Raw genomic sequence first — 26,335 nt, 5'->3', positions numbered from 1 at the left:
ATTTAATCACCCACAAGTACATTTGTTTTAAGCCTATAAATACTATGTTAGTAATACTAAACTATCTCCATTGGCTTATTTGTAAAAAGAAAAATATATTATATATTTATATTTTTATCAAGTTCACACTGAGGGCAGAGGAAAGGGGAATGAGAAGTAGTGTATCATCACACTTTCTCTGGACAACCAAACTGGGATTGTGCTCGAGCCACCTGGTCAAGCAGTATCTGAGGAAGAGTCATAGGAGGCGGAGACGATGAAATTGCTGCTGTTGGAGTGCCCAGCCACTGACTGGGCGGCCTGCTGGCTCAGATTGTTACAGATAAGCACGAGCTGGTTGCTCTGGGCCTCGGACAAGGTGCTGCAGCTCTGATATACACTGAAGTTGGTTTTCCTGCCAGGGATATTGCCCTTCTCACACATGGTCTTCACCATCTTGGCCAGCTTGTTCTTGCCGAGGGCCTGGCAGTTGTACCAATGCAGAGCCGCCAAGTTCACGACTGGTTTGATGGACAGGTAGAAAGGGGCATCCTCGTAGCGCATGGCAGGAGGCCGCCGCTGGGCATACTCCTTATAGTCCTGTACGGGGCAGGTCTGCGGGGCATGCTGGGTGGCGTACACACGGGAGTCTGTTCCCCCTCTCTTGGTTTTGGCATTCGGGTCACCAGTGTCTTGACCCATCCACTCCAAGTATTCCAGCCCCGTTTCTGTTACCCGGAGCCGGATATCACCCCACTTCAAGGTAGATCCGTGGAAGCCTGTGCAGTGCCCAAAAGCTTTTGTGTTGTTGAGCCAGACGAGGTTGAGCAGACCCTCAGGGTTATAGCGGCTGAGCAGGCCCCTCTTCCGCAGAATGAGCTCATCAGCGAAGGTGAGCTTCATGGACTTGTGGGGCTTATTTCCTTTTCCTTTGCAGCGGAGTTCAATTTGCTTCTGTTTCAGGGCCTCTTGGGAACGCTTGAATTCCTTATCCCTAGTGATACTGTAGCCATACCTGTGTTCTTTCAGGTACCGTTCAAGTCCACACTGGTAATTGGCCAAGCTGTTGGGTTCATATTCGGACCCATCCTTCTGCCTGGCATCCACAAAGAAAGAGGCCAGGTAGGCATCCAACTCCTTGCAAGGGATGACATAAATCTCTCTGGTTTCAGAAGGGTACTTGGAGATGAGGAACTCACGGAAATTGCGGAGCGCGGTCTGCGTGCTCCGGATGGTTTTCTCATTCTGCTCCCTGCTGAGCTCAGCTGCTCTTTCATCCTGGTCTGCAACAAATTGGGGAGGGGAGGGATAGAGAGGGTGTTGATGAGTTCAGACAATGTACGTTCTACTCTGAAATAAAGTTTCCTTTAATAATGAAAAGGGAAAGAAGGAATCACTTTTACAGAGATCACTAATGAGTGTTATTTACATATCTGTTGCATTATAATAGCCAACTTCAGTTTCACAAATGATGTACTAGACAAGAGTACGGCCCACTACAATCAAAATGAGTTTCTCTTGTCATTGGCACATAGTTTAGTGCATGAAGGTTTGTGGAAAGAGTGAGATTAGAGGCAGCCTTCATTTTAGGAAAAATGTGAGACAGAAATATGCTGTTTATCCTACTGTAGTGTGCAAGGGCCCCATTAGAGCTGACATACTCATTTTGAGTCACTTCATTTGTGAAACCAGAGGTTGTAGTGGTTCCGTTTTACTGAGTTAAGCTAAAATATTTGAATTTGTTATTTAGCATGTCACTAGAGATCTATATTTAAAAATTACTAAATAGATCATTTACAGCAGTTAATTCGACACATTCTACCGCAATTCAAGTGAACACAGTTTATTAATATTTTGTTTGTAATTGCTGGGCAGTTTGTAATAAGAATATTCGGTGTTTTGGAAAGTAATGAGGATAAAACTTTACAGCTATAAAGAAAGAACAATAAAGTTTGAATCAGGCTATTATAATCAAGATGTAAGGAAGGGGGTATGTGTCCTGGATAAATCGTTTCATTTTATTAATTTATTATTTATACTCTGCCACCAAAGACTGCAGGTGCCTCTTGCCATTATGGATCATCCATGAGATTAAGTAATGCTCTGGAGTAGCAGTTCTCACACTTTGGTGTGCTTCAGAATCATTCAGGATGCTCGATCAAAATCAGGCTTGCCATCTAGGAATCTGCATTTTAACTAGCACCTTAATGCTCAGGATGAGGTTCGAGAGAACAAACTTTGAGAAACAAAATTCTAGTGCTTATATCTTATGAAGGAAGCCCTACTCTGTTTTACTCAATTTTTTTTTTTACAATGATTAAGTTCAATGATATTTAAATGATTTCCTCTCCGTAATATGTAATTTAAATTTGGGATATTTACATTAACAATAAAGACATTTTGTCAAAAATCACCACTATTATGTCAGACATGGTCTGTGTGGAACTCAAAAGAGAAATCCTAAAAATGAAATCACACAACAGAAAACCAGGCTACACTATTGAGGCAAACATCAAGGTTAATTTAAAATAACATAAACATATAATTTTTGATTCTAAAGTATATGGTAAAAATATTTTGTTTATCCTAATTATCTTATTTAGGAAAACTTTAGATTAATTTGTAAGGTTGCTAAGTGGATGTCTTTAACTACATACAATGATAAAAATAAAATTTCTAATAACGTGAACTTTATTCACAAAACACACTTCTTTTTGTATTACTCTACACATTTATGAATGATCATGTTATTTTAAAATGAAGTTCTAAGGTATAATTGCCAAAATCCTCAAACTTTATAAAATGAAAGGAACTAAAATTCACTGAACTAGCTAGATATTTTATAAGCACATTTTTTTTCTTTTTGAGGAGATCAGCCCTGTGCTAACATCTGCCAATCCTCCTCTTTTTTTTGCTGAGGAAGACTGGCCCTGGGCTAACATCCATGCCCATCTTCCTCCACTTTATATGGGACACAGCCACAGCATGGCTTGCCAAGCAGTGCGTCGGTGCGCACCCGGGATCCGAACCGGCGAACCCCGGGCCACTGCATCGGAGCACGCACACACTTAACCGCTTTGCACCACCGGGCCGGACCCTATAAGCACATTTTTGAGATCATATTTTCAAAATTCAAATATACAAAAGTATATTTTATGTTTCATTAGACAGCTTTTGCCTAAGGGGCCAGCACATCTGTTTACTTTGGCTACTTGTTCAAATATCTATCCCACTGGTTTTCAAACTTTAAACAAAAACTTTCTAAGAAATAAACAACTTTAGGGAACAAATTTCCAGTTTCTCAACTTTCACATGGAATCTTTTCTAAAACATACTTGTGTGAGATGAAGACTGAGTTTGCACACGTTGCCATCCCAAGTCTACTGTGTTACATACTCTAGGGAGTAACAGACTTTGAGGAGCCAAATACAATTTATAAATTGATGATTAAATCCACAGTTTCCTGTCCTCCTCTGTCTTAACACATATTCTGATATAGGTGAAATCTGCCATTAGAAACAGGGTATTTGGGCCTGAATTAGAGTAATGTGAATTCAGGATTTCTGGAAAAGTTAATAGGTTAACGAGGGTGATTCTTTTAACTAGAACTAGAATATTCTGGAGGACTACTGAAATGTTCACAATAAAGCAGAAGCTTAAAATTTTATTCAATTCTTTCAGATTCAGCATGCTTTTGTTCACAAGATGCTTAATAACTATTATCAAATCCTATGAAATACTGATTCTAGTTACAGTCAATCCTCACCTTCATTTTATAATATATTCAATATTTTCTACCTCCTTTTTACAAAAATAAACTGATTAAAACTTATGTTGAAAACCTATGGGCGTCAATCTAAAAATGAGTGGCATACAGTTTTTTCAAAGTTCTTTTAAGAGGTACACGAATAAGTTTAAGTCTGTTGGACTTAAGCAGCATTAGTCAGTATTCTGTAAGCAGAACCAGTGAAGAAGATTATGGAAGGGTCTGGAGTGCTGGCGTGTCATTCATCTGTGAGTCAGTTTCCCGAGTGACGCAGCCAGCTCTCCCACTCCTGCATCTCCTCCATCCACAATTTTAGCACCATGCTAACATGCTCACAGTTGACCAACACATTAGTACTGCTTCAACATCCTCAGCCCAGCCTTGTTTTCAAGCCTTTCTCTCCTTTCTGCTTGACCTCAATCTTAGTTAAGAGCCTGTGATGTATCATAAGAAATATATATTTGGTTTTTGTCCGGGTCACTGGCACAGAGCTCCTAAAACCTTGGAATTTCCTGTGATGAGAGCAATAAAGGTGTCTTTTGTTATATGTTAATGAGGTGCCTTTCGGAAAGCACCTAGGGATGGGGGCTGATTGCCAGTGAAGCCAACCATGTGATTACAGCATTGGAACTTTCAGTCCCACTCCCTTCCTCTACCTCCAGGGAGGGGCGAGGGGTGGCAAATTGAGTTCAGTCACCAATGGCCAATGAGTTAATCAATCATGTCTATGTAATGAAGCCTCCAGAAAAACCCAAAAGGACAAGGTTCAGAGAGCTTCCAGGTTGGTGAACACATGGAGATTTGGGGATAGTGGCTTGCTCAGAGAGGGCATGGAAGCTCCGTGCCTTTCCCCATACTTTGCCCTATGCATTTCTTCTATCTGCCACTTCTTGAGTTATATCCTTTTATAATAAACCGGTAATCTAGTAAGTAAAATGTTTCTCTGAGTTCTGTGAGCCGCTCTAGCAAATTAATCCAAGGAGGGGGTTGTTGAAACCTCCAATCTGTAGTCAGTTGGTCAGAAGCACAGGTGTTAACCAGGACTTGCAATTGAGATCTCAAGTAGGGGTGGGGGGACAGTCTTTTAGGACTTAACTCTCAACCTGTGGAATCTAATGCTATCTCCTGGTAGACAGTCTTAGAATTGAGTTGAACTGCAAGACACTCAGTTAGTGTCGGAGAATTTCTTGGTGGTGTGGAACCCCACTCCCCAACATTGGAATTGAGTGTAGAACTGTAAAGCCATCCCATCTGCAGAAAATAAAACTGAAGAAAAATGTCACATTATCACATCCTTTCTTAAGAGCCTGGAATGTGCTACAAAAGGAGGTGGGAAGGGTAGAGAAACTCATTCATTTTGCATGAATAGGGGAAGTAAATGGCTTTAAAGTCAAGTAATAGTAGTAAGATTTTCAGCTAATTACAAAATCAAGTAAAACCAGAGAAGATTGATAACATATAATTGTTACAATTATCTTGCATTTACCTCTAGTTTTAGCAATTTTTATGATCTACTTCCTTTTAAAAACTTTTTGTTAGGTATAACATACACACAATAAAGTAGACTGGATTTTAAGTGCATACAATTAATTTTCACAAATTGAATATAGTGCTCAGATCAAGAAAAAAACATCACTAGCACCCCAGAAGCCTTCTTCAAGCCCCCTGTTCCAGTTATTCCCTCCCACCAAGAATAACACCTATCCTAACTTGAAACAGCATAGATTTGTTGGCCTATTATTATAACTTATACAAATAAAATTACAGACGATGAACTCTTTTTGTCTGGCTTCTTTTGCTCAATATTATGTTTGTAAATTTCATGCATATTGTTGTGTAGTTGTAGATAATTTATCCTCATGGCTGTGTAACATTCCATTGTGTGAATATATCACAATTTATTTTTCCATTCTCTTGGACATTTGGGTAGTTTTCCGTTTGGGGCTATTTCCAATAAAACTGTTAAGAACATTCTAGTAGGTGACTTTTGATGATCATGTGGATGGACACATTTCTGTTGGGTGTATACTTGGGTCATAGTAAATCATATGTTCAGCTTTAATAGATACTAACAACCAATTTTCCCAAGTGGTTGTTACTTTCTCCACCATGAGTGTTAGAGTTCTGGTTGCTCCGTATCTTCTCCAACACTAAGGTAGTCTTCTTTATTTTAGCCATTTTGGTGAGTGTGTAATGATACTGCATTGTGGTTTTAAATTTTCATTTCCCTGATGACTAATGAAGCTGAACACCCCTTCATATGTTCATTGGCCATCTGGATATTCTCTTTTGTTAAGTGCCCATTAAAGTCATTTTCTATCGGATTGTCTGCCCTCTTCTTACTGTTTGTAGGAGGTTTTGACATATTCTGTATATGAGTCTTTGCAGGTAAATGTATTGCAAATATCTTCTCCCAGTCTATGGCTTGCCCTTTCACTTTCTTAATGGTGTCTTTTAATGAACAAGAGTTCTTAATCCTAATATAGTCCAATTATCAATTTTTTTCCTTTATGGTTCATGCTTTTAGCATCCTGTTTAAGAAATTTCGCTTATTTCAAGGTTATGGAAGATCTATTTCTTCCAAATCTTTACTGTTTTAATCTTAACATTTTGATATGCTATCCACCATATCATGCATCTATACATTCTGAGATAGAAATTAATTTTTTCAATATGGACGATGATCCATTTGATTTTAATTAATTAGAATAGCAATATAGCATATGGTACAGTATCTAAAAGCTACAAATGGGTATAGTGTAAAAGTAAACCACCCTCCTATCTCACCTCCTGTCACCATGTTTCCCTCTGCATGGCAACTGAAGTTGCCAATTTATTGGGTATAAATTTCAGGATTTTCTATGCATACACACTTATTCTTCTTCTTCTTTTTTTTTTTTTTTTTGGTGAGGAAGATTAGCCCTGAGCTAACATCCAATGCCAATCCTCCTCTTTTTGCTGAGGAAGCTTGGCCCTGGGCTAACATCTGTGCCCATCTTCCTCTACTTTGTACGGGATGCCGCCACAGCACAGCTTGACAAGCAGCGCGTCGGTATGCACCCGGGATCCGAACCTGCGAACCCCTGGCCACCAAAGAGGAGCGCTCAAACTTAACCACTGCGCTACCGGGCCGGGCCCCATACACACTTACTCTTTTCCTTTCAAAAAGAGGTAGGAATATACTATATCTCCTATTCTGCACTGTGCTTTTTGTCATTAACAACGTTATTAGAGATAGCTCCGTATCATTACATATACAGTTGCTGCAATCTTCCTAATAGCTGTCAAGTATTTTATATGGCTATACCATAATACATTTATCTAATTTCCTACTGATGGACATTTGCATTATTTCCATCCTATTCCTATCATAAACAATGCCGCATTGGATATCCTTGTATATGTGATATTTCCCATACACGGGCAAGTATATATATACAGACTGAACTTGCAAAAGTAGAACTTCTATATTGCTATTGCCCATATATATGTTATGCCAATTTATACTTCCATGATAAGGTATAAGAGTGCTGGTTTAGGGGCTGGCCCAGTGGCGCAAGCAGTTAAGTGCACACGCTCTGCTGTGGTGGCCTGGGTTCGGATCCCGGGCCCGCACTGACGCACCACTTGTCAAGCCATGCCGTGGTGGTGTCCCATATAAAGTGGAGGAAGATGGGCATGGATGTTAGCCCAGGGCCAGTCTTCCTCAGCAAAAAGAGGAGGACTGGCAGATGTTAGCTCAGGGCTGATCTTCCTCACCAAAAAAAAAAAAAAAAAAAAAAAGAGTGCTGGTTTAATCACACCTTCCTAGATAAAATGTATTATCAAACTTCTTAATCTTTGCTTATTTAATTGGTAAAATATATATTATGGTTTTATTTATTTCGCATTTCTTTCATGATAAATGACATTTAATATTGTTTCAAATACTTATTAGCTGCCTCTATTTTCTAATTTTCTTTCCGTGAACTTGCTGTCTTTTGATTTATAAGAGATCTAGATATATTTAGCATTATTTTTATTATTATATTTAACCCTTTGTGACATAGTGATATATATAAAAATATATTTTTATAGTTTGCCTTTTGTATTTGTGACTTTGTTACATTTATGGGACCGAACTTCTCTTTGTTTTTTAAAATTTTTATTTTGTGCTATAGAGAGATTTCCCCCACTATGAATCCATAAAACAATTCTCTTATGCTTTCTTCTAAAATATTCTTTATTTCATTTTTAATATTTAAATATTTATTCATCTGAATTAATTGTGGTGTCAAGAGTAAGGTAGGCACCAACTTGATATTTTTCTAGATAGCCACCTAGCTATAAATAACAGTCGTGATTTGGTTGTAGAGATGCTGTTGTAGAGAAGTCAATGGTCAGCATAATCTTTCTCCTTTATAGGTCTCTTGATGCATTTTTTGGGGGGCAGCAGGCTGGATATCTAAATGATTATTTCTTTATCTAGGAATGGCAATAACTTTACTACTATCTCAGTGTTGATCCCTGGGCATCCATCTTTTTTCTGGTACACAGTGTGCCTTTCAAGCCATAAATTCAAGTATCTCTCCACTGCCTTGTCATACGGGTTACACCACTTCCCATAAATACGGCAAGGGTGTGTGTTTCTTGACTCAGTCCTGCTTCCTCTGCTACTCTCTGATGTCAAACAGGAACTAAGGAAGCTCTCACCACCAACCCAAGCTGCCCATTCCAGTTCTTCAAAACTGATTGTTAATTTTGCCACTCAGCATGTACCACCTCAGTGGAAAACTGAGGCCTCACACCTCCATCTAAGATCTATAGTCACATCTCTTGGTGTCGTAATCCAGATGCCCATTTGATCACTTGGCAGCCCTTCCTTACATACTGTGGTTCTAGCAAAAGATTTCTAGTTTTATTTAAGAAAATATCTGTTTTGGTTTTTCTTTCTTGTTTTGAAGTGATTTCAAAGAAAAGCCAGAATTCTGATCTAGTTCTTTGCATTTGAACGAGATTGCTGCAACTTCTAGTCCCTAACTTGGCGCCTTGCACTTAACAGGGATTCCATGTTTGTTGAATGCTTTGTGATCACACAAAATCTACTCCATGGAAGGGCTACATTCGTAATGATTTTGACATTCAAAAACTCAGCAAACTTCATTAAATTTTGTTTGAATATACATGGTAAGATAAATAACTTGGATTTTAAGTAGCTCTATTGTTTATCTAATGCTAATGATAAACAAAAATTGTTTTCAACACAAACAAAAGATTTACTATAGAGATTAGTTTCAATTTCTTAAGAGACACATGCATACAGTTCAGCAGGCAAACTGAATGAGTCACTGCTGTTAATGAAAAAAACATGCATTGAAATGAGCAAAATGGTCTTATTATATTACGAAAGTTGTTAATAAATGTTTAGAACTGAAGGTGGGTAAAATTCCAAAGGCCTAGAAAACTGAAGGAAGATGACAAGGTGGCAGCCAAAGATATGCAAGTACAAATTATTTTTTTTCTACACAGATCAGCTATTTAACAATTAGAAATGAAGTTTTACAGATGGTGAATGAGCAGGCATCAGTATCACACGTCCTACAGCTCCCATGGACTTAAGGCACCCAACCGCCTAATCAGTACACGTACTTGGACCTAAAGGGTAACAGGCTCTGCCCTCACCATCTAGCTCTTCCACCGAATCCGTGCCTCCACCACCCGCCTATCTGCCCAAGCCTGAAACCTGAGCAGCATCCTTGATACTTGCTCTCCCTCTCTTCTACAGCCAATCCATCAAGTCCTACTGAGCCACCTCACTCACTCATTCAGGAACACTTAGTGAGCAACTGAAAAATGTTGGGAATTGAGAAGGCTGAGTCCACAGGGATGAGCAGAATAGAAACGGTCCTTGCTTTTGTGGAATTTACCACAGAGTGAGTGAAAACAGACAAGACAAATAAATAAATCTTAGACAAACTGACACAAATGCTATGAAGAAAAATAACAGAATATTCCAAGAGAGAATAAGTGACCCATTTAAGGATGGATTTTCCAGGGAGGACTAAGAAGTCCTTTCCGTTGAGACCTAAAAATGAGAAGCCAGTCATACAAATTGTAGAAAGAGGAAGAGTAGAGGGAACAGCACATGAGAAGTTTCTCCAATGGAAACTAAGTTTGAGAAACTGAAAGAATATCAGTATGTCTGGAGTGAAGTGATCAGAAGGGAGAGCGGTATGAGGAGAGGTTTGAAAGCCCCCCGGGGCCAGATCACGCCAGGTCTTGGAGGCCTAATAAATGACCTTATATATTACCCTAAGAAAACTAGTTGGTCAGAAAACAATACGGTCAGATTTGCACTGTTCTGTTATGATATAAACCTATCTAAAGGTTTATATCTACCTATTTCCTCCCAGGCTATGAAAATCTTCAATAAACTCTACCTTGTATAAATAGGGCTGAGTTCACAACTGCATGACCTGGTGCAAAACATTCCCAGACAGTGAAATGATCCATAATCTGAACTACCTCGGTAGAAGCAGAAGGTCGGAGCCAGAGAGTACAAGAGAATATCCAAGTCAACCACCACCTCACCTTCATCCCCCCTCCAGAAAAGAAGGAAAGGTATTATTAGAGTTTGTAAAAACTGTGATAGAGATTTGAGCTAATCTTATCTAAATCTTAAAGGATCAGGAGACACCAGCTGATAAATGGATTATACTCTTATTATCCTGCCATATTTATTTTATTCCATCTCACCTCTCTGTTGAGTTGTGACCTCCTTGAGGAGAAAGCAATGCTTAGAGACAGGCTTAGTAAGGTTTTTAAGCAGACAGCTTTTCTATACTTATTTGTATATTCTCTATGCCCCACTGATTACATTATTTTTCATGTATTTATCGTCTGTGAATCCTGAGTGCCCGCATATGTTCCAGCATACCAGAGCTACCCAAAGAATGTATGAAGACTGAATAAATATATGAACTGTTAAAAGAATTTTAAATCCCCAGATCCTCCACATATATTTTGAATGACTGAACATCCCGAGCTTTGACCTGTATGATAGGAAAGGGAGAACTTCTGGACATACATGGCTTTCAAAAATGCATTTTAAAAATGTCTGCCTTGGGGCCGGCCCCGTGGCTTAGTGGTTGAGTGCGCGCGCTCCGCTGCTGGCGGCCCGGGTTCGATCCCGGGCGCGCACCAACACGCCGCTTCTCCAGCCATGCTGAGGCCGGGTCCCACACACAGCAACTAGAAGGATGTGCAGCTATGACATACAACTATCTACTGGGGCTTTGGGGGAAAAAATAAGCAAATAAAAATTATAAAAAAAAAAAATGTCTGCCTTTCCCCTAGACCTTTAATTTATATTAGCTCCCCTCTACCTATACTGTACTCTGCTAGGCAACTATTTTAGGGGACCTTGCTGTCACTGCATCACTAGTATGGTTTTGGTTATAAGTTTGAGTGGATAAACCTTCTAGGTAGCAGGTTTTAGTGACCTTGGTTCTTTGAATGGTCACTTATGTCTTGCCTGTACCATCCACAAAGGCCATAATACTTATCACTTAAACTTACTCTAAGCTTCTCAAAAGCAGAAGCCACCCTATAAAACCTAGTACAGTGAAATGGGCCTTCAATAAATGAGGTCCGGCAGAAAGAAAGGTTTTAGGTTATTAACTTCCAAGAGATCTGTGACCTGGAAAGAGGCCCCAGGAAGAGCCTCAGCACTGACTCAGAACTCTTCCTGAGAGCCTGAGTAAAGTTTTCTCACAGACAGCTTTTCTGTACTTATTTACATAGTCTCCATGCCCCATTAATCCAATTATTTCCTCCCTTGTTAGGAGATGGCATGGAAAAACACATAATTAGTGCAGTATCTTGTGTGCTCATTTAATTTCAGGAGATTTATGTTAGATTTAAATTCAGATCCATTTCCTTCTATTGCTGTAGCACTCAATTTAACAAAAAAAACTTAGCTATCACATCCCTTTTGTGATTTTATTAAAGCAATACATCCGAAGCAATAAGAAACAGTTCTTGATGTTTAACTTCTTTATTATTTTCATTTAAGAAGAGAATTTTGTCTTTCCACTCGACAGAGAAAAGAAATGATGTTCAAATTCTCTTAACAAACGAGCGAATAAGTCCATGAGCTTATTAAATAAGAATGTATTTTAAATTTGAAAAGTAAAAAAGAAAGTAAAAAGGAATCTGGTGAGTAGATTTATATTCATGAGGCTGCAGGTGGAATGAATATTTAATCCACATTTGTGAGTGCCCACTGTGCCCCCCTAGCACTTCAAGAAGACGTGTGGGGTGGAGTCAAAGGCACCTCCCTGATGGTTACCTAGATTATATCATAGCTAGAGAAGATGACTAACAGACATAAAACTAATTAAAGAGACCATACACAGCACTGTGTAATTAGGCACTGAGTTTGTGGCATGGGCTCTAGGTCCTATAGGAATTCAGAAAGAAAAGAGAGAGAAAGAGAGACAAGTCAAGTAGAGCTTGGGCTGTGTTGGGGCTCCATTCCACGGGGGAACAGGGACTTGGGTTAGGTATTAAAGGATGGGTACCATTTGGTTAAACAGAACAGGTGGCTGGGGCATTCCAGGAAGAAACTGCATGAGCACAGGGGAAGAGATGGGAAGGAGTCTGGCTTGTGCTCATGAGGACTGTAAAACACCAATCCTGGTTTGAAGTGGGGGAAAGGTTAGAGTGGGGAATAAAGCTAGACCAGTGGGATGGCCATGTATATAATTACTTACATAGTAATTATACCTACACACACCAAGGAGAAGAGACTGGATATGCTAAGTGCAAAACACCTCCAAACACCAAACATGTGAATAAGCTGCTTTAAACAAAAAATAAATCAACACCCCATTTCTCCACCTCTGACATTCTTTATTCCCCTGTGCTGTTATTTTCTTCCATACACCTATCAGCATCTGACATACTACATATTTACTTGGTAACTTGTTTAGCATCTGCCTCTGCCCAGTGGGCTGTGAGTTCCATAAAAGCCAGGATTTCGTTGCTTTATTCCCAGGGTCTGGAAGAGCACTTGAGGAGTAGCGGCATTCATTGTTGACTGAATTAACACCAAAGCTGAAAGGAAAGTTACTGAGATAACTGTGTGTGTAATTACACAATTCACTTTAGACCAACCACACTGACTGCATTTAGAAAGGACTAAAAATAAAAGTATAAGTGGCATAAATTAAATTTGGGGACTCACAATCAATCTCATAGTTACCGTAACCCTTGTTAAGACTCTTCAGTGAGCCAGTTGTAGTCAGGGCAGGTGATGTGAATGTCCATAATAATGGTATGAAATGACTTATGAGGCCACTGGAAGCTTTTCCCAGGGCTAATTCCTCTGCAAATAAGGACCTATCAGCCATCATACAAATTACTACAAGAAAATGTCTTTATCCTACTATCAGGATAAGGAAAAAACAAATAATATTTGAACAAAATCCATGCTAAAATGAATATATCCATAAAATCAAGAGATAGTTCCTTCCCCCCCAATCTGACCTCCACTTTAAAAAGAGATTATAGTGACATTACAGTGTTGCCTATTAGGTAATTACTTCTTCCATGCATGCGTTCATTTGAAAGAAATTTTCTTATGACTCTATGTTCAAGGGAAATGATCCTGATATTTTTTAAAAATATGCCCTGGTTGCTAATCTTAGGAAACAGGCCAACTCCAATTTTACTTTTCAGGGGTTAAAAAATCCTGTTTGCCAACATTTATGTTTCAGTTTTGAAAACAGCAATAGCTCCTAACCCCTGCAATTTATTGAAAAAAAAAAAAAAGATAGTGAAAATATTTACTTTAAATGTGGAAAACAAATTAACATAACCTTATAACTACCATAAAATTAAAAAGTCAGTATCTTCTTTCTCCTTTAAACACCCAAATCTTCGCACATTTTTATGCTTTCTCCTAGAACTTTCAAACACAGGCTATTTTCTAGGATTGTTAACATCACTAACTGAAGCCAGACTTGTATGCTATGATAGCTATCTGACCAGCAAATTATTTTTATGCTTGATTAATCTTTTCCAATAGTGGGAGTAAAACACATTTCTTACATACATGTTCAGGAGCATGGAAATTTGGAACAATAGTACCAGTTAGTCCGGTATGTTTTTTTATAGTATTTTTCCCTGAAGCAGAAATCACTTAAATAAACATTAGTCATCTGCTCATTTCTCCTGGTTGTATGTTATGTGACTCTAAAGTGTCTGGAAAATTTTCTCAGTAAAAATTTAGAAATAAAATAGAGCATAAAAAACACCCATATTTATTAAACACATAAAATGTAGTAAAAAAAAAAAACAACCTACACTTTCTCATGCATATTCACTGTTGTCTCTATGTATGAATTAAATGAGGCCAAGGAGCTGTATATGTTGGAAGGTGGGGTAAGATATCACATGCATAAAGGAGACTAGGCACTGGCTTTGCAGATCCTTATAATATGGAATTAATTGGCGGCCAATAAGGTGCAGGAGTCTGCATTTTGAACAAGTTCTGAGGTGATTCTAACATAGGTGTGCTCCAATAGGCCACGCTTTGAGAAACAGTGCCTTATCTCTCTTTACCCCAGAAGACCTAGAAAATGACCTTCCTCCTTCAAATTAGCCTCAGCATAACCCTGGCCTCAGTTACAGCACTTGCCACCCTGCTGGGACAGGAGATTTTCTGATCTGAAAATTTTTATTTCCCAGGCAGAATAGTTGCTTCATAAATTAATACAAAATAAATATTTAAGTGATTTCTGCTTCAGTGAAAAATACTACCAAAATCATACTGGACTAACTGGTAAGTATTATTAAACAAACTAATGAACAAGTTAAAGAATTATTTCCCTCTAAAACTCACTGGATTCAGACTTCTGCTTTTGTAACTTTTTTGAAGGTATTAAATTCAACACTGTTTCCTTAATCACCAAAAATATTTCTTCCAATCTAATTTTATTTGGTCCCTTTCGGGGCACCTGACATAGGTGGCATAGTGAATGGTTTAATGACTCCAGCTTTGCCAGTAAAATGCCTGGGATCAAATCCTAGCTCTGCCACTTAATCAGCTAAGTGAATCTGTGTAAGCTTTTAAACTTAAGCCTCAATTTCTTCAACTGTAAAATGGGTATAATAATTGTACCCATGCTTAAGAGTTGTATGAGAGTTGAATAAGATAGGAAAGCAAACCACTTAGCTCAGTGTTGAACACAGAAATCATCTAGTTCAACTCTTGAAACATACTGCTGCTTAGAGATGTGTTCCAACCCACTACATCAAAGTCTTCCCACTTTCTCTGAGTTCCTCCTCTACTGCTGCTTTAATCTGTAGGAAATATTGGCTAATTCTTCCAAGCTAGATCTATAAAGGCCACCAATGTTGGGCATTTATGCATAATTGAACATATCCTGTCACGGACACATGTAAACAACTGGAGTTAATATCTGTATCTAAAACAGCTCTTAGGAGACCTTCCATTCCACATGACCTAGCATCCTGCGATTTGACAAGCTTACTGTGGCACTATAAGAAGAGACATTATGTGACTGTATGAAGTCAGTACAGTACTAAACAAGGGTGAAATCATGGAATTCTCTCTTCTAAGAAAAGTGCTTCAGGGCTGGCCTGGTGGTGTAATGGTTAAGTGCGTGCGCTCCCCTTTGGTGGCCCAGGGTTCGCAGGTTCGGATCCCGGGCACCGACCTACACACCGCTCATCAAGCCATGCTGTGGTGGTGTCCCACATGCAAAATGGAGGAAGATCAGCACAGATGTTAGCTCAGCGACAATCTTCTCAGGCAAAAAGACCAAAAAAAGTGCTTTTTTCTTTCTTTTTTTTTTTTTTTAAGAAAATGAGGCTTTCTCCTCAATTGCTCCTTCCACTCAAAAAGAGATGTAGCATCCCAGGTGTGACCTAACAAGCCTTAAAGGTAGCCCTACAAGCTAGGGACAGCTCCAGGTTAGCCACATTTGCTTAGACGGGGATAAATTCAAACAGGCTTCACATATAGAAGAGATGCAACATTCAGTGACAACTAAGATGACACAAAAAGGCGAAAAGGACACCAGATGACAGTAGTGAATAAAAACTAGATGAAGCTTCTCAAATCTCAAACTTAATTTCAAGGCACAGAAAAGAAATTAAGCATTCCAAAGGAGAAAGAAGGGTAGAACAAGAAAATAAATATTGTACTATATTAATCACAATAAGGAGCACTTTCATCTTGGCCAAAATATATTCTTAAATCAACTTTAGAATGTGGCCGCATTTTCAGGCTTAGCAGCATGAACCCATATGACTGTAATTAATGTAATAAATCATGTTGTGGAGTTTTCTGCAGAATCTGACAGTACTCATTGATATACTGCTTATTAGAGACTGTAGAGATTTCTCCCCCACTTTTTTATTATACTGCCAGAGACACTGAATCAAGAGTGCCTTCTGATGTGTCTGGAGTATCTGCCGCGGGTGTAATACTTAAAATATAAGCTGAGCTGCTGCCATCGACTTTGATACACAAAACATCATAGACAATTTCCAAAAAGAACCTTATCTTTTAATTCTGACTTTCCTTGACTTAGGGCACTCATAGAAAATACAGGGGTTCATTATAGACATGACATTTACACTTTCCATAGTTTCAATCATGAGGTCACAGCTTTACACACATGGCTCCCCTTTTCAGTTTATTCTATGATGACTCCATTAGTACATAGTGCAGAATACTGTTAAATGGGCATTATTTCATCAACCTATACATGTTCTTTCATTGCTTTCAACATCTGACTCTTTAGTAAAATTTTATTGAATATTAAATCATTTTCAAAAGCAAAAATTAGTCCTTGCACAGTTCAGGAATTCAGCCATGACTGCATTTCACCTCAGTGAGTTTACATACCCTTAAATACGCTTTGCATAAATATCTTCTAATTTAGAAATATCTGAAATTTTAAAAAACAGATGGTTTAAAGGCTAACTACTCACATGAGGAAAAGGTTATTTTATGTATATATCCCCTAATAAAAATAACTTTATTAATTTTATCATAAAAGTAATATATGTTTAATAAAAAATTTTTCCCCACAAAATAAAGGTATAAAGAAGAAAGCAAAACTGCCCATAAATCCATCATCCAAAGATGGATACACGCCAAAATGTATCCAGTGTATCTTCCCAATTTAAAATTTTAATGACAAATACGGCTCTTTAAACACTAAGAGTCTAGTCCATTCCATCTTAACTATACACTTTAGTTTTCTTTTGTGATTTACTTTATTTTTCTCTGGAAATATTGCTTTGTCTTATGTTCAAGAGGAAAACTACTGTCAACACAGTAATAGTGGATAAATTACTATTTCTGACATATTCTTTTGATCATCTGAAATTATATATTTTAAGACTTGAATAAGAATTTGGCAATGGATTTATTATCCATTGGTGACACAGAAATTCCTTTTTTAGCTAGTAAGAATTCCCTATGTCCACTCTTGCTCCCATTCAAACTGTTCTGAGTAGCCTGAGTGAGTTTTCTCAAAAGAAAGCAGAGGAAATTAAAGTTATCTCTTTTTTCTTTCTAGAAATTTTAGTATTTCCATATTTGCTTCAACATTCAACAAAAATATATTCGGCACCTCAACACAGTAGGCATTGTTTGAGGCATGTCTGTATATGTCTCCTCAACTGCTAAACATGAATTTTCCTCCCCTCTTTGTGGAGAAAATTAGACGATAAAAGCAAATGGAGACTGGGACAGGAAAAGGAAGAGCAAAAGCAGAAGTCTGGGCAATGTAGTTTTTGGCGAAATAAAGAAAACTGAGGGAAAGTTGGTCCAGGTCCTAAAAGAGGACCTTCAAGCACAAAGAGGGAGGATCTGAGCCGTGTAAGAGAAGCATCACCATGGCAAGTGAGCCTGGTGTTAAGAGCAGGAACTTGGGAACCAGATGCCTGGGTCAGAATCCCAGCTCTCCCATCTCTTACTGGGTGACCTCCGGCAAGTCCAACCTTTCTTTGCCTTAGTTTCTTCATCTTTAAAATGGAGTTAATTATGGTCCTAACTTCTCGTAGTTACGAGAACTGAGTCACCGTAAGTAATCAGTGAGGTAATAAGCGGCTCTGTAAGTACTGACTATTATTATTGCCACTTTGCATGCAGTAATCAAAGAGAGCTAACAGCAGATGACCTTGCCTATTGAAGAGGAGTTTGGAAGTAAAACAATCATCACCATTTGTTAATAGTTCATCAGTATGTCGGTCAGAACTGAGTATCTGAAAAGCACTTTTCATGAGTTTGCTAAAATTCCATGGCTTCAATGACTGAGAACAAACTCAAGCACAATGTATGAGGAAACAGCTGATGAATTTAAGAGATGAGCTATACCACAACAGAAATAGTTATAACAAACTTTTGATTAGAAACCATTTCTTCCTTTAAATTTACATTCAATTTATAGGACTGCATATCTTAATTAGTAAGGATCAAAATGTGAAGGCATCTTTTACTGAAAATGCATAATACAGTCAAAAACACAAAGGAATTATTAATCAACTTGAAACAAAAGATGTATGGCACATAAAGCAAAGGAAAACAGATAACACATAAAAATGGAAATGCACAAAACTCTAATAAATTACCTCCTTTTCAGAGTTAGGCTATTAATATTCATTAAATTCTATCCATGAAGTAATAACTTCATTCAGTAGGAGAATTTCTCTAATTGGGTCAGTGGATAATAAAACATATTTTTGAGAAGTTCATTGTAAAATAAAAATTAAAGTACTTTTCTATACAGATTAGCTTTCTATTACCCATTTATAAATATGGGCAAAACATGAAAATAAAGCTTTTTTCTTAACAATGAGATGGCTGTTTTCCATTACACAGAATAATAATTTAGCAGCAACAATTATAATTGTATAAAGGTGTTAAAGAGCTAGTGACCTGTAACATAAATCTTAATATACTCTAGAGACTAAAAATATTATGTAAAATATAATTTCAGGCATTAAGTTTAAGGAATATGTACTTATATATTCATTGAACCAAACACTAAAGTCAAATTCACAGAAATAGCACATTTTAGGATTATAAGGATTCTTTATTTTTCCTGCTGAATGAAGTTAAGGGTGAAAAATTAAGTAATACTTAAGTTATTAAAAAAAAATTTCACAGAGGAGTGACATCAGCAAGATGACTGAATAAGACATTCCTCACTTGTATCCCACCCTCCACAATAATTTGACATCCATCCGTATAAAAAAGTGCCTTTGTGGGAACTTCAGGACTGGGTCAAACATTTGGAAACCCCGGTACAGGCCAAGACCAAGCACAGCCATTTTGAGAAGGCAGGCTCCCACTCAGGCAGTTGACTCACCAACCATGGTCCTGACTACAGATCCAGAAACAGCCCCATACCCCTGAGGACTCAACTACAGCCCCATTTGGCTTTGGTTCTGTCACCAACACCGTACGCCAAGGGACCAAGAGAAGTCATGCCCACCCATGCCTCAGGTAATAGGCATACAGACCCTGGTTCAGGCTGTGTACCCTGGAGCACCTCCAGCTTCCCTTGGCTGTGGTCTGGGAGCCCCTGGAAGTAAGCCCACCAAACGCGGTCAGACGGTAGATAGTAAAAAGGCTCTGTTACTGGACTCCAGCAAGTCCCAGCCTTAGTCCGTGAATAGTCAGGCTAACACACGGACCTGGCAGGAGACACTCCATTCTGAAAGTGTCCTATACTTGGCTCCAGCCCCCTCACAGCTGCAGTCTGTCAGCAGTCCTGCAGGTCCAAGGACCCAGTGGGAGTCACTCCTGTTGGCAATCCTGGAGATCCTGAAAGGGTCTTATACTTGGCTCCAGCCCCTCACAACTGCAGTCCAGGAGCAGGCATACTGGCATAGGACCCAGCAGGAGACACTCCTATTTACACCCCTGGAGATCCTAAAAGGGCCCTATGCTCAGCTCTGGCCCCCTCACAGCCAGTCTGCCAGCAGTCCTGAGGGTCCAGGATCCCAGCAGGAGATACTACCACCTGCAAACCAGGAGATTCAGAAAGGGCCCTATACTCAGCCATAGCCCCTTCCAGCCGCAGTTGTGGACAGTCCTGCTGGCACAGGGACCCAGCAGGAGATACTTCTGTCTGTGCCCCCATAGATCCTAAAAGGGCCCTATACTCGGCTCCAGCCCCTCAGCCACAGTCCATGAGTAGTACTGCTGATCCAGGGAATCAATGGGAGACACTCCCACCTGCACTCCTGGAGATCCTGAAACAGCCCCCTACTCAGTGCTAGCACCTCTAGCCATGGACAGGGAGCAGTCTAGCCCACCCAGAGACCTGGTGGGAGACACACCCATCTATGCCTCCAGAGCCAGGTCTGCAGACCTCAATCCTGGCTGTGGAACCTGAAATAGCCCTGGGGATTGGTTATAGCCCTTCTAGGCCATGGTCCAGGGCCAGGCCTACCCACCTGGGACCCATCCAGTGACTGGGCAGGAGCCCTCCCAGGAACCTGGTGGGAGCCACAACTGTCTGCACATCTGGTTAATACGGTGCCGTCTGAGGACCCAACTAGAATCCTGAAGCAGATCTTTATCCCAGCACCACCCCAGCAATCAAGGGACTAGAGGCAGTCCCATCCACCCAGGGGCAAGACAAGATCCACACCTGCCCAAGTCACTGGTAACAAGCCCGCCATCTGTGACCCCACTACAGACCCAGGGATAGCCTCGTTACTGGCTCCAGCCCAGCACGACTGTGGTTCTGGAGGTAATCCTATCGGCCCAGGGAACAGGAGAAAGTCTTCACCTACTGAAACCAGTCTATAAAGACTGGAAGAGGTGTTTGCTCCTTCAAATGCACAGACAACAATGCAAGGCAACATGAAATCACAAAGAATCAGGCAAATACAACACCATCAAAGGAAACTAATAAAGCTCCACTACCTGACCGCAAAGAAACGGAGATGTAAAATTTGCCTGACAAAGAATTCAAAATAATCATCTTAAAGAGACTCAACGAAATACAAGAGAACACCCATGACTAAATGAAATCAGGAAAACAAAGCATGAACAAAATGAAAGGTTTAGTAAAGAAATAGAAACCATAAAAAAGGACCAAACAGAAATCGTGGAGCTGAAGAATACAATGACAGAACTGAAAAATTCAATAGAGAGCTTCAAAACATACTCGACTATGCAGAAGAAAGAATCAGCAACTTTGACAGATCATTTGATACTAGCCAGTTAGAGGAACAAAGAGAAAAAAAAATGAAAGAGTGAAGAAAACCTATGTGAATTACGGGATACCATCAAGGGAACAAACAATTGCATCATGGGAATCCCAGAAAGAGAAGAGAGAAAGGGGCAGAAAGCTTATTTAAAGAAATAACTGAGAGCTGGCCCTGTGGCTTAGCAGTTAAGTGCGCGCGCTCCGCTGCTGGCGGCCCGGGTTCAGATCCCGGGCGCGCACTGATGCACCACTTCTCCGCCAAGCCCATGGCCGCGTCCCATATAGAGCAACTAGAAGGATGTGCAGCTGTGACATACAACTATCTACTGGGGCTTTGGGGGGAAAATATAAATAAATAAAATTATTAAAAAAAAGAAATAACTGAAAATTTCCCAAATCTTGGGAGAGAGATGGATATCTAGGTACAGGAAGCTCAAAGGACTCCAAGTAATATCAATACAAAGATTACTCCAAGACACATTATAATCAAATTGTTAAAAGTCAGAGATAGAGAATTTTGAAAGCAGCAAGAGAAAACTATTTTTAACAACTCTCAGGTGATGCTGATGATCCAGGAACCACACATAGAGTACTAAGTGCCTAGGGCACACAGGGGCTGCACCCAAGGTAGAGGCCACCTGGTCTGTTGGAACCCCAGAGAGGCTCTGGGCTTAGGGACAACTGGTGAGAGAGGGTGGCAGTGAGAAGCAGAGCTGAACCCAGAAAACTAAGGAAAGATCTGTAGCAACTGTACCAGCTAGTGCCTCCCTAACTTTCCCACTGCCCCACACTCACCTCTTTCCATAAAAAAATCAGATAGAACTTTGTTAAGGAAATTAAACCCATCATGTGGGAGAGCCAAGGCCTCTAATGTGGGACTTGTCTTTGGAGGCCTGCTAACCAACCACCAGTTCCCCACCCACTCTGTATTGGGAGTCCTGCTAACCAACCACCAGTTCCCCACCCACTCTGTATCGGGAGTCCTGTCAATCAATACATCCCACCTACTTTTCACTCAGGAGAAGGCCTAGGAGAAGCAAACCTATTTACACAACTGCAGAAGAAACCAACACCAGATTCCTGTCCAGTGTTCGTAAACGTGAACAATTAGATGAGGCATCAGAAGAAAGCTAGCAGCATTAAAGAGATGGATGAAGAAAAAGGAACAGAAAAACTGAAGGAAAAGATAATTCAAGGACAGAATATAATTTTTAAAAACCTTCTAATTAAAATTCTCAAAAAGATTAGAGAGATTATTATAACTATAATCTTTGTAAAAGGAACACATACTAAAGGAAAACTTGACAACTCATATTAGAGGAAAGGAATTTTCAGCAATTTAAAGACTCAAAGTTTACTTCCCACCTATCCATTCTTGGGAAATTATTTGATGGACTCCAGCAAAACAAGGAGAAAATAGAGGGAAATATGAAATCTAGGAATAGTGGCTACAACCCAGGGGAAACCTCAGGGTGGGAGGGTTAGGCCCAAAATGGGAATCTTGAGGGGACCACACAGATATGATAAGGGCACATTGCTCTTTTGTCAAGAAATGCTACCAAAAATTTTAGTAAAACACACACACAACCCAAAAACTAGAATAATGCCATATTTCATTGATTATACGCACTTCTTTACATTTTAACATCTCTGAAATTTGTCTCACAATTCCAGGGATTATAGTTTAATCGGTAGCATGCTTTTTCTTTCTTTGTGGAAAATAAAATAATGGTACCTCTTACAATCAATGATATTCCAGATGCAATGAAATACAGTAGTAATAATAATAATGCTGGGACTTACTTATTGAGGACTTACTCTCTGTACCAAGAATTGTTCTAAGCCCTTTACACGCATTAAGTCATTTATTCACACAACAACCCTTAGGAACACTCTCCTTTCAGTGCCCAAAGGTTACGAAATTCATCAGGATGGAAAGAACTTCAATCTTTGAACACTGAAAGCTATGCACAATATTTACACTGTCAAAATAAGATAAATGGGGTTAAAGGTTTTGAACGTTTAGAGTCAACCTAAAAATAAAGCACAAAAGACTTAGTTATGGCCACAGAAGAGAATGAAAATATTGACAACACTGTGAGGTTAAGAAGATGGTAAGAAGGGAGGGGAGAATAGCGGAAGGAAGGATACGAATATCTTCACCCTGAGGTTGAGAAAGCATTTTTATTTCCTCCATTATTTTTAATTTTTCTATTGGTTACTTGTGTATTTTAATAGCATAACAATCAAATATTGGAAAGGTCATGAAAATGAGTTTAATACTCATCATTCATAACAAGGAGTCTAGATATTTTCTGAAGTTGATAAATCAAGAAAAAAATCAAGAAACCGAAGTACAAACAATTTGTTTAGAATTTTGGAAGAACTGAAAATAAAAAGGCTCAAAAGAAGTTCCCTTGAAGAATGGGATTACGAGGTGAGACTGTTATTGCTCAGCAAAATTACTTTACTGATTGCCACGTACATGTACTACCTTGATGAAAATAAAGAAAAGTGAAAAAGGCAATAAAAATGATTATTTTTATCTAAAAAAGCAATCCTATAGTTTTACCACAGTATTGAAGAATCAGCCTGCTACGTGTATCATAAGTGAAGTCAATAAACCAACTACGATGCATCAATCATTAATTCAGATTTACTTGATTTAAGTCTGATCACTGTTCTCACCTAAAATAAAGCTTAAAATCACCTTGTAGCCATAGAAGCATAATTTATCATTTTTGCCATGTTATATAAATACTTTTTCTGGGTCTAATACACTCTTGGGAACACAAGCCATTAGTTACATAAATGAGATCTAGATTAAAAGAGAAGTTATTGCTGGGCCTAAAATACAGTGGATCACCCGCACTCCGCTCATCCCTGCTGAGAGCCAAGATGCTCAGGCAGCTCAATCTGGGAGGAGTGGGAGGAGTCTGCTGCTTCTCTGAGGAAAATAGAAACAGCAATGACATATAAATTCACGGGACACTGACGCTAAGACTGCAGTGTTCTGACACTCACTTGTCTGCCCAGGGCTCGTACAGTATTTCATTTCTTCAGACCACAATGAATGAACACCAAGACTAGAAAATCTTCAGTTCTAAACTGGTTCCTGGCATCCTAGTAGTCTTAGTCAAATCCAATTCATTGAAAGAAAATTACATTCTGAGGTTTATAGCTATTTGCTAGCCTGCTATATTTGGGTACATTTTGCATATTTGAAAGTCAATTATATTTGGGTGAACTTTCAATGTATCTAAATAACAGAGATTTTACTTCATTGGTATAATAGGAAAACGCCTTTATTTTAAAGAAATAAAAAGTCAATTAGGAATATTTTCTTGTGAAATATTAAGACTAATGATACTTAAAAAGGATGTGCAAACATTGGATAAAACCTGATAAAACTGATAATTTCTCAGAAAAATACACATTTGTACAACAGAACAATTAGCTTGATTTTCTGTTTTTGCCTTTCAGAAAACTAGTAAACAATTATATTTTTAATTCTTAAAGATAGGTCACTGATAGTTGTGTCTGCAAAGATAGTTGTCTGCAAAAATAAGCAATATTACAATTTTAATATAACTAGGCTCATGTTATTTTTAGCTATGTAGAAAGTGTCTCAAATTATGATGTGGAATGGATTGACTATAGCCTCTGCACTTTTAACTTCCAGCTAAGAAAGACTCGCCTTTCATTTATCATGGTGACTTAATTGTCCATTTAACCACTTTTAGCCATATATCATCCTAGAAACAGTCTTAATAAATGTGTTATCCAAAGGCAACCAATTTAGTCTTACAAAGTCATTCACAGTTTAATAGCATCTTAGCTCAGGAAATATTTTATCCAGTTTTTTAAAAAACGGGATGTTTTGAGAGGGCAAGAGTTGAGGTCTCTCCCATTAGTATAGGCAGTATGAGAACAAGAACCATTACTGTATCCACGATACACAACCTCAACTTGGCACTTGTAGGCTACCAATGGATATTTGTTGAATGACTGGATGAATGAATGGTCATGGCATGCTTCAGAACTCTTAACACCATTTTATTCCACACACAGAATTATAACATCATTGTCGATTTTGTGTCCTGAAGACCTTTCGGTGTTACCTAAAACAGTGCTGTGCCTTTGGAAGAGAATATGAGGGTGGCAACAGAGATCCCAAGAAATCAAACACCAGAGGTCACCAAGGTCTGTATTTTCTAACTCCTGAAACATCTACCTTTGTTTCCTCTCCAATGCTTTTACTGTTGCCTAATTTGAGCACTTACTGCCATGTCCCATCTGGATCACTGTAATTAATGCCCCATAAAACAGTACTTCGTGTCCCAGCCTCTACCCCCACCCTATCAGTGTGATCTGCTTCGATAACGAACTGTGTACGTGTCCCTCTGCTCCCCACGTACATTTGTGACATCACATACACATCCGTTCACACGTGGCTCCAGCCTGTCTTTCTAGCAAAAACTCTCCTGGCCCCTTTGAAATCGACTCTCAAGCCACACTCAAATCCTTGCTTCCCTGAGCAGTCTGCATATGTTCACGCCCTCATGTCTTTCCTCATGTTGTTCCCTCCACCTGAAATACTCTCCCCTGTGTCCCACAAGGCTGAGTCAACTGCTCCTCATATATGTTCCACTGCATTTTATATACCTCCTTCTATACACTCAGAGTTGGAGTTCTTGGTTTGTCTGCCTCCTTCTCTAAACGATGATATTCTGGGCTCAGGGAATATGACATTCATCTTTGTATTTTCACAAGCCTGTCATATGGTTGATCCTGAAAAAATGTTGATAAATTGAAGTGTAAGTGACTTGTGCAGATGCTTAGTAGAAAAAGAGACTAAGATGCACATCTCCCTGCTCCGGGTACAGTGAATCCCTGTATTTAACCCCGGGTCCTTCTAAAAATGATTCTCAGAAAAAATAAATTATCTCTTTAGGATATACTCTAGCAGCCTAAACCTTGAATAAGTGATAGGCATGACCTGAGAACGAAAGAAGGGGAAGGGAAAGTAATCAGTGGTTTAGGTTATTCCTATACCAAGACAAGCAGAGAGAGGGACCACGGTGCAAAGCAATGACTCTGTCCCTCCTAGTTAACAAGCAGGAGACTGGGTTTCTTCCCATGGTAACTGCAAGCAAATTCTCTAGTTTCCTTGTGCCTCATTTCCCATCAGTAAAACAAAGGAAACAACCTCTTCTTCACGGAACTCAGGCAATGTTGATCCTGGAAATAAGAGTGTTATACAGATAACAGAGGACCTTTTGTTTTTGTGTTTTTTATTTATTCCAGCACAACTTAAACAAATTTCCCATGACACTATCCCATC

General features: G+C 39.1%; 1 protein-coding gene across 6 annotated transcripts in view; it reads right to left on the bottom strand.

The window, feature by feature from the left end:
- The window catches only part of KIAA1958 (KIAA1958 ortholog), a 309,540-nt gene that overhangs the window by 41,525 nt on the left and 241,680 nt on the right, over window positions 1-26,335 (bottom strand). For 2 of the 6 annotated variants that reach the window (XM_058523783.1, XM_058523782.1), the window contains exon 3: window positions 213-1,262. The exons of 1 other annotated variant lie outside the window; for it this stretch is intronic. In XM_058523783.1, the coding sequence (XP_058379766.1) occupies window positions 217-1,262 (1,046 nt within the window). In that variant the 3' untranslated portion in view covers window positions 213-216. Of the gene's footprint in view, window positions 1-105; window positions 1,263-26,335 lie in introns of those variants that run through there. 3 more of the 6 variants (XM_058523781.1, XM_058523780.1, XM_058523785.1) reach the window with 2 other exon arrangements.

Source organism: Diceros bicornis, chromosome 28 (genome assembly GCF_020826845.1).
Source record: "Diceros bicornis minor isolate mBicDic1 chromosome 28, mDicBic1.mat.cur, whole genome shotgun sequence".
NCBI lineage: Eukaryota > Metazoa > Chordata > Mammalia > Perissodactyla > Rhinocerotidae > Diceros > Diceros bicornis.
The sequence above is the reverse complement of the archived record's forward strand: the minus strand, read 5'-3'. Positions and strand labels throughout refer to the sequence as shown.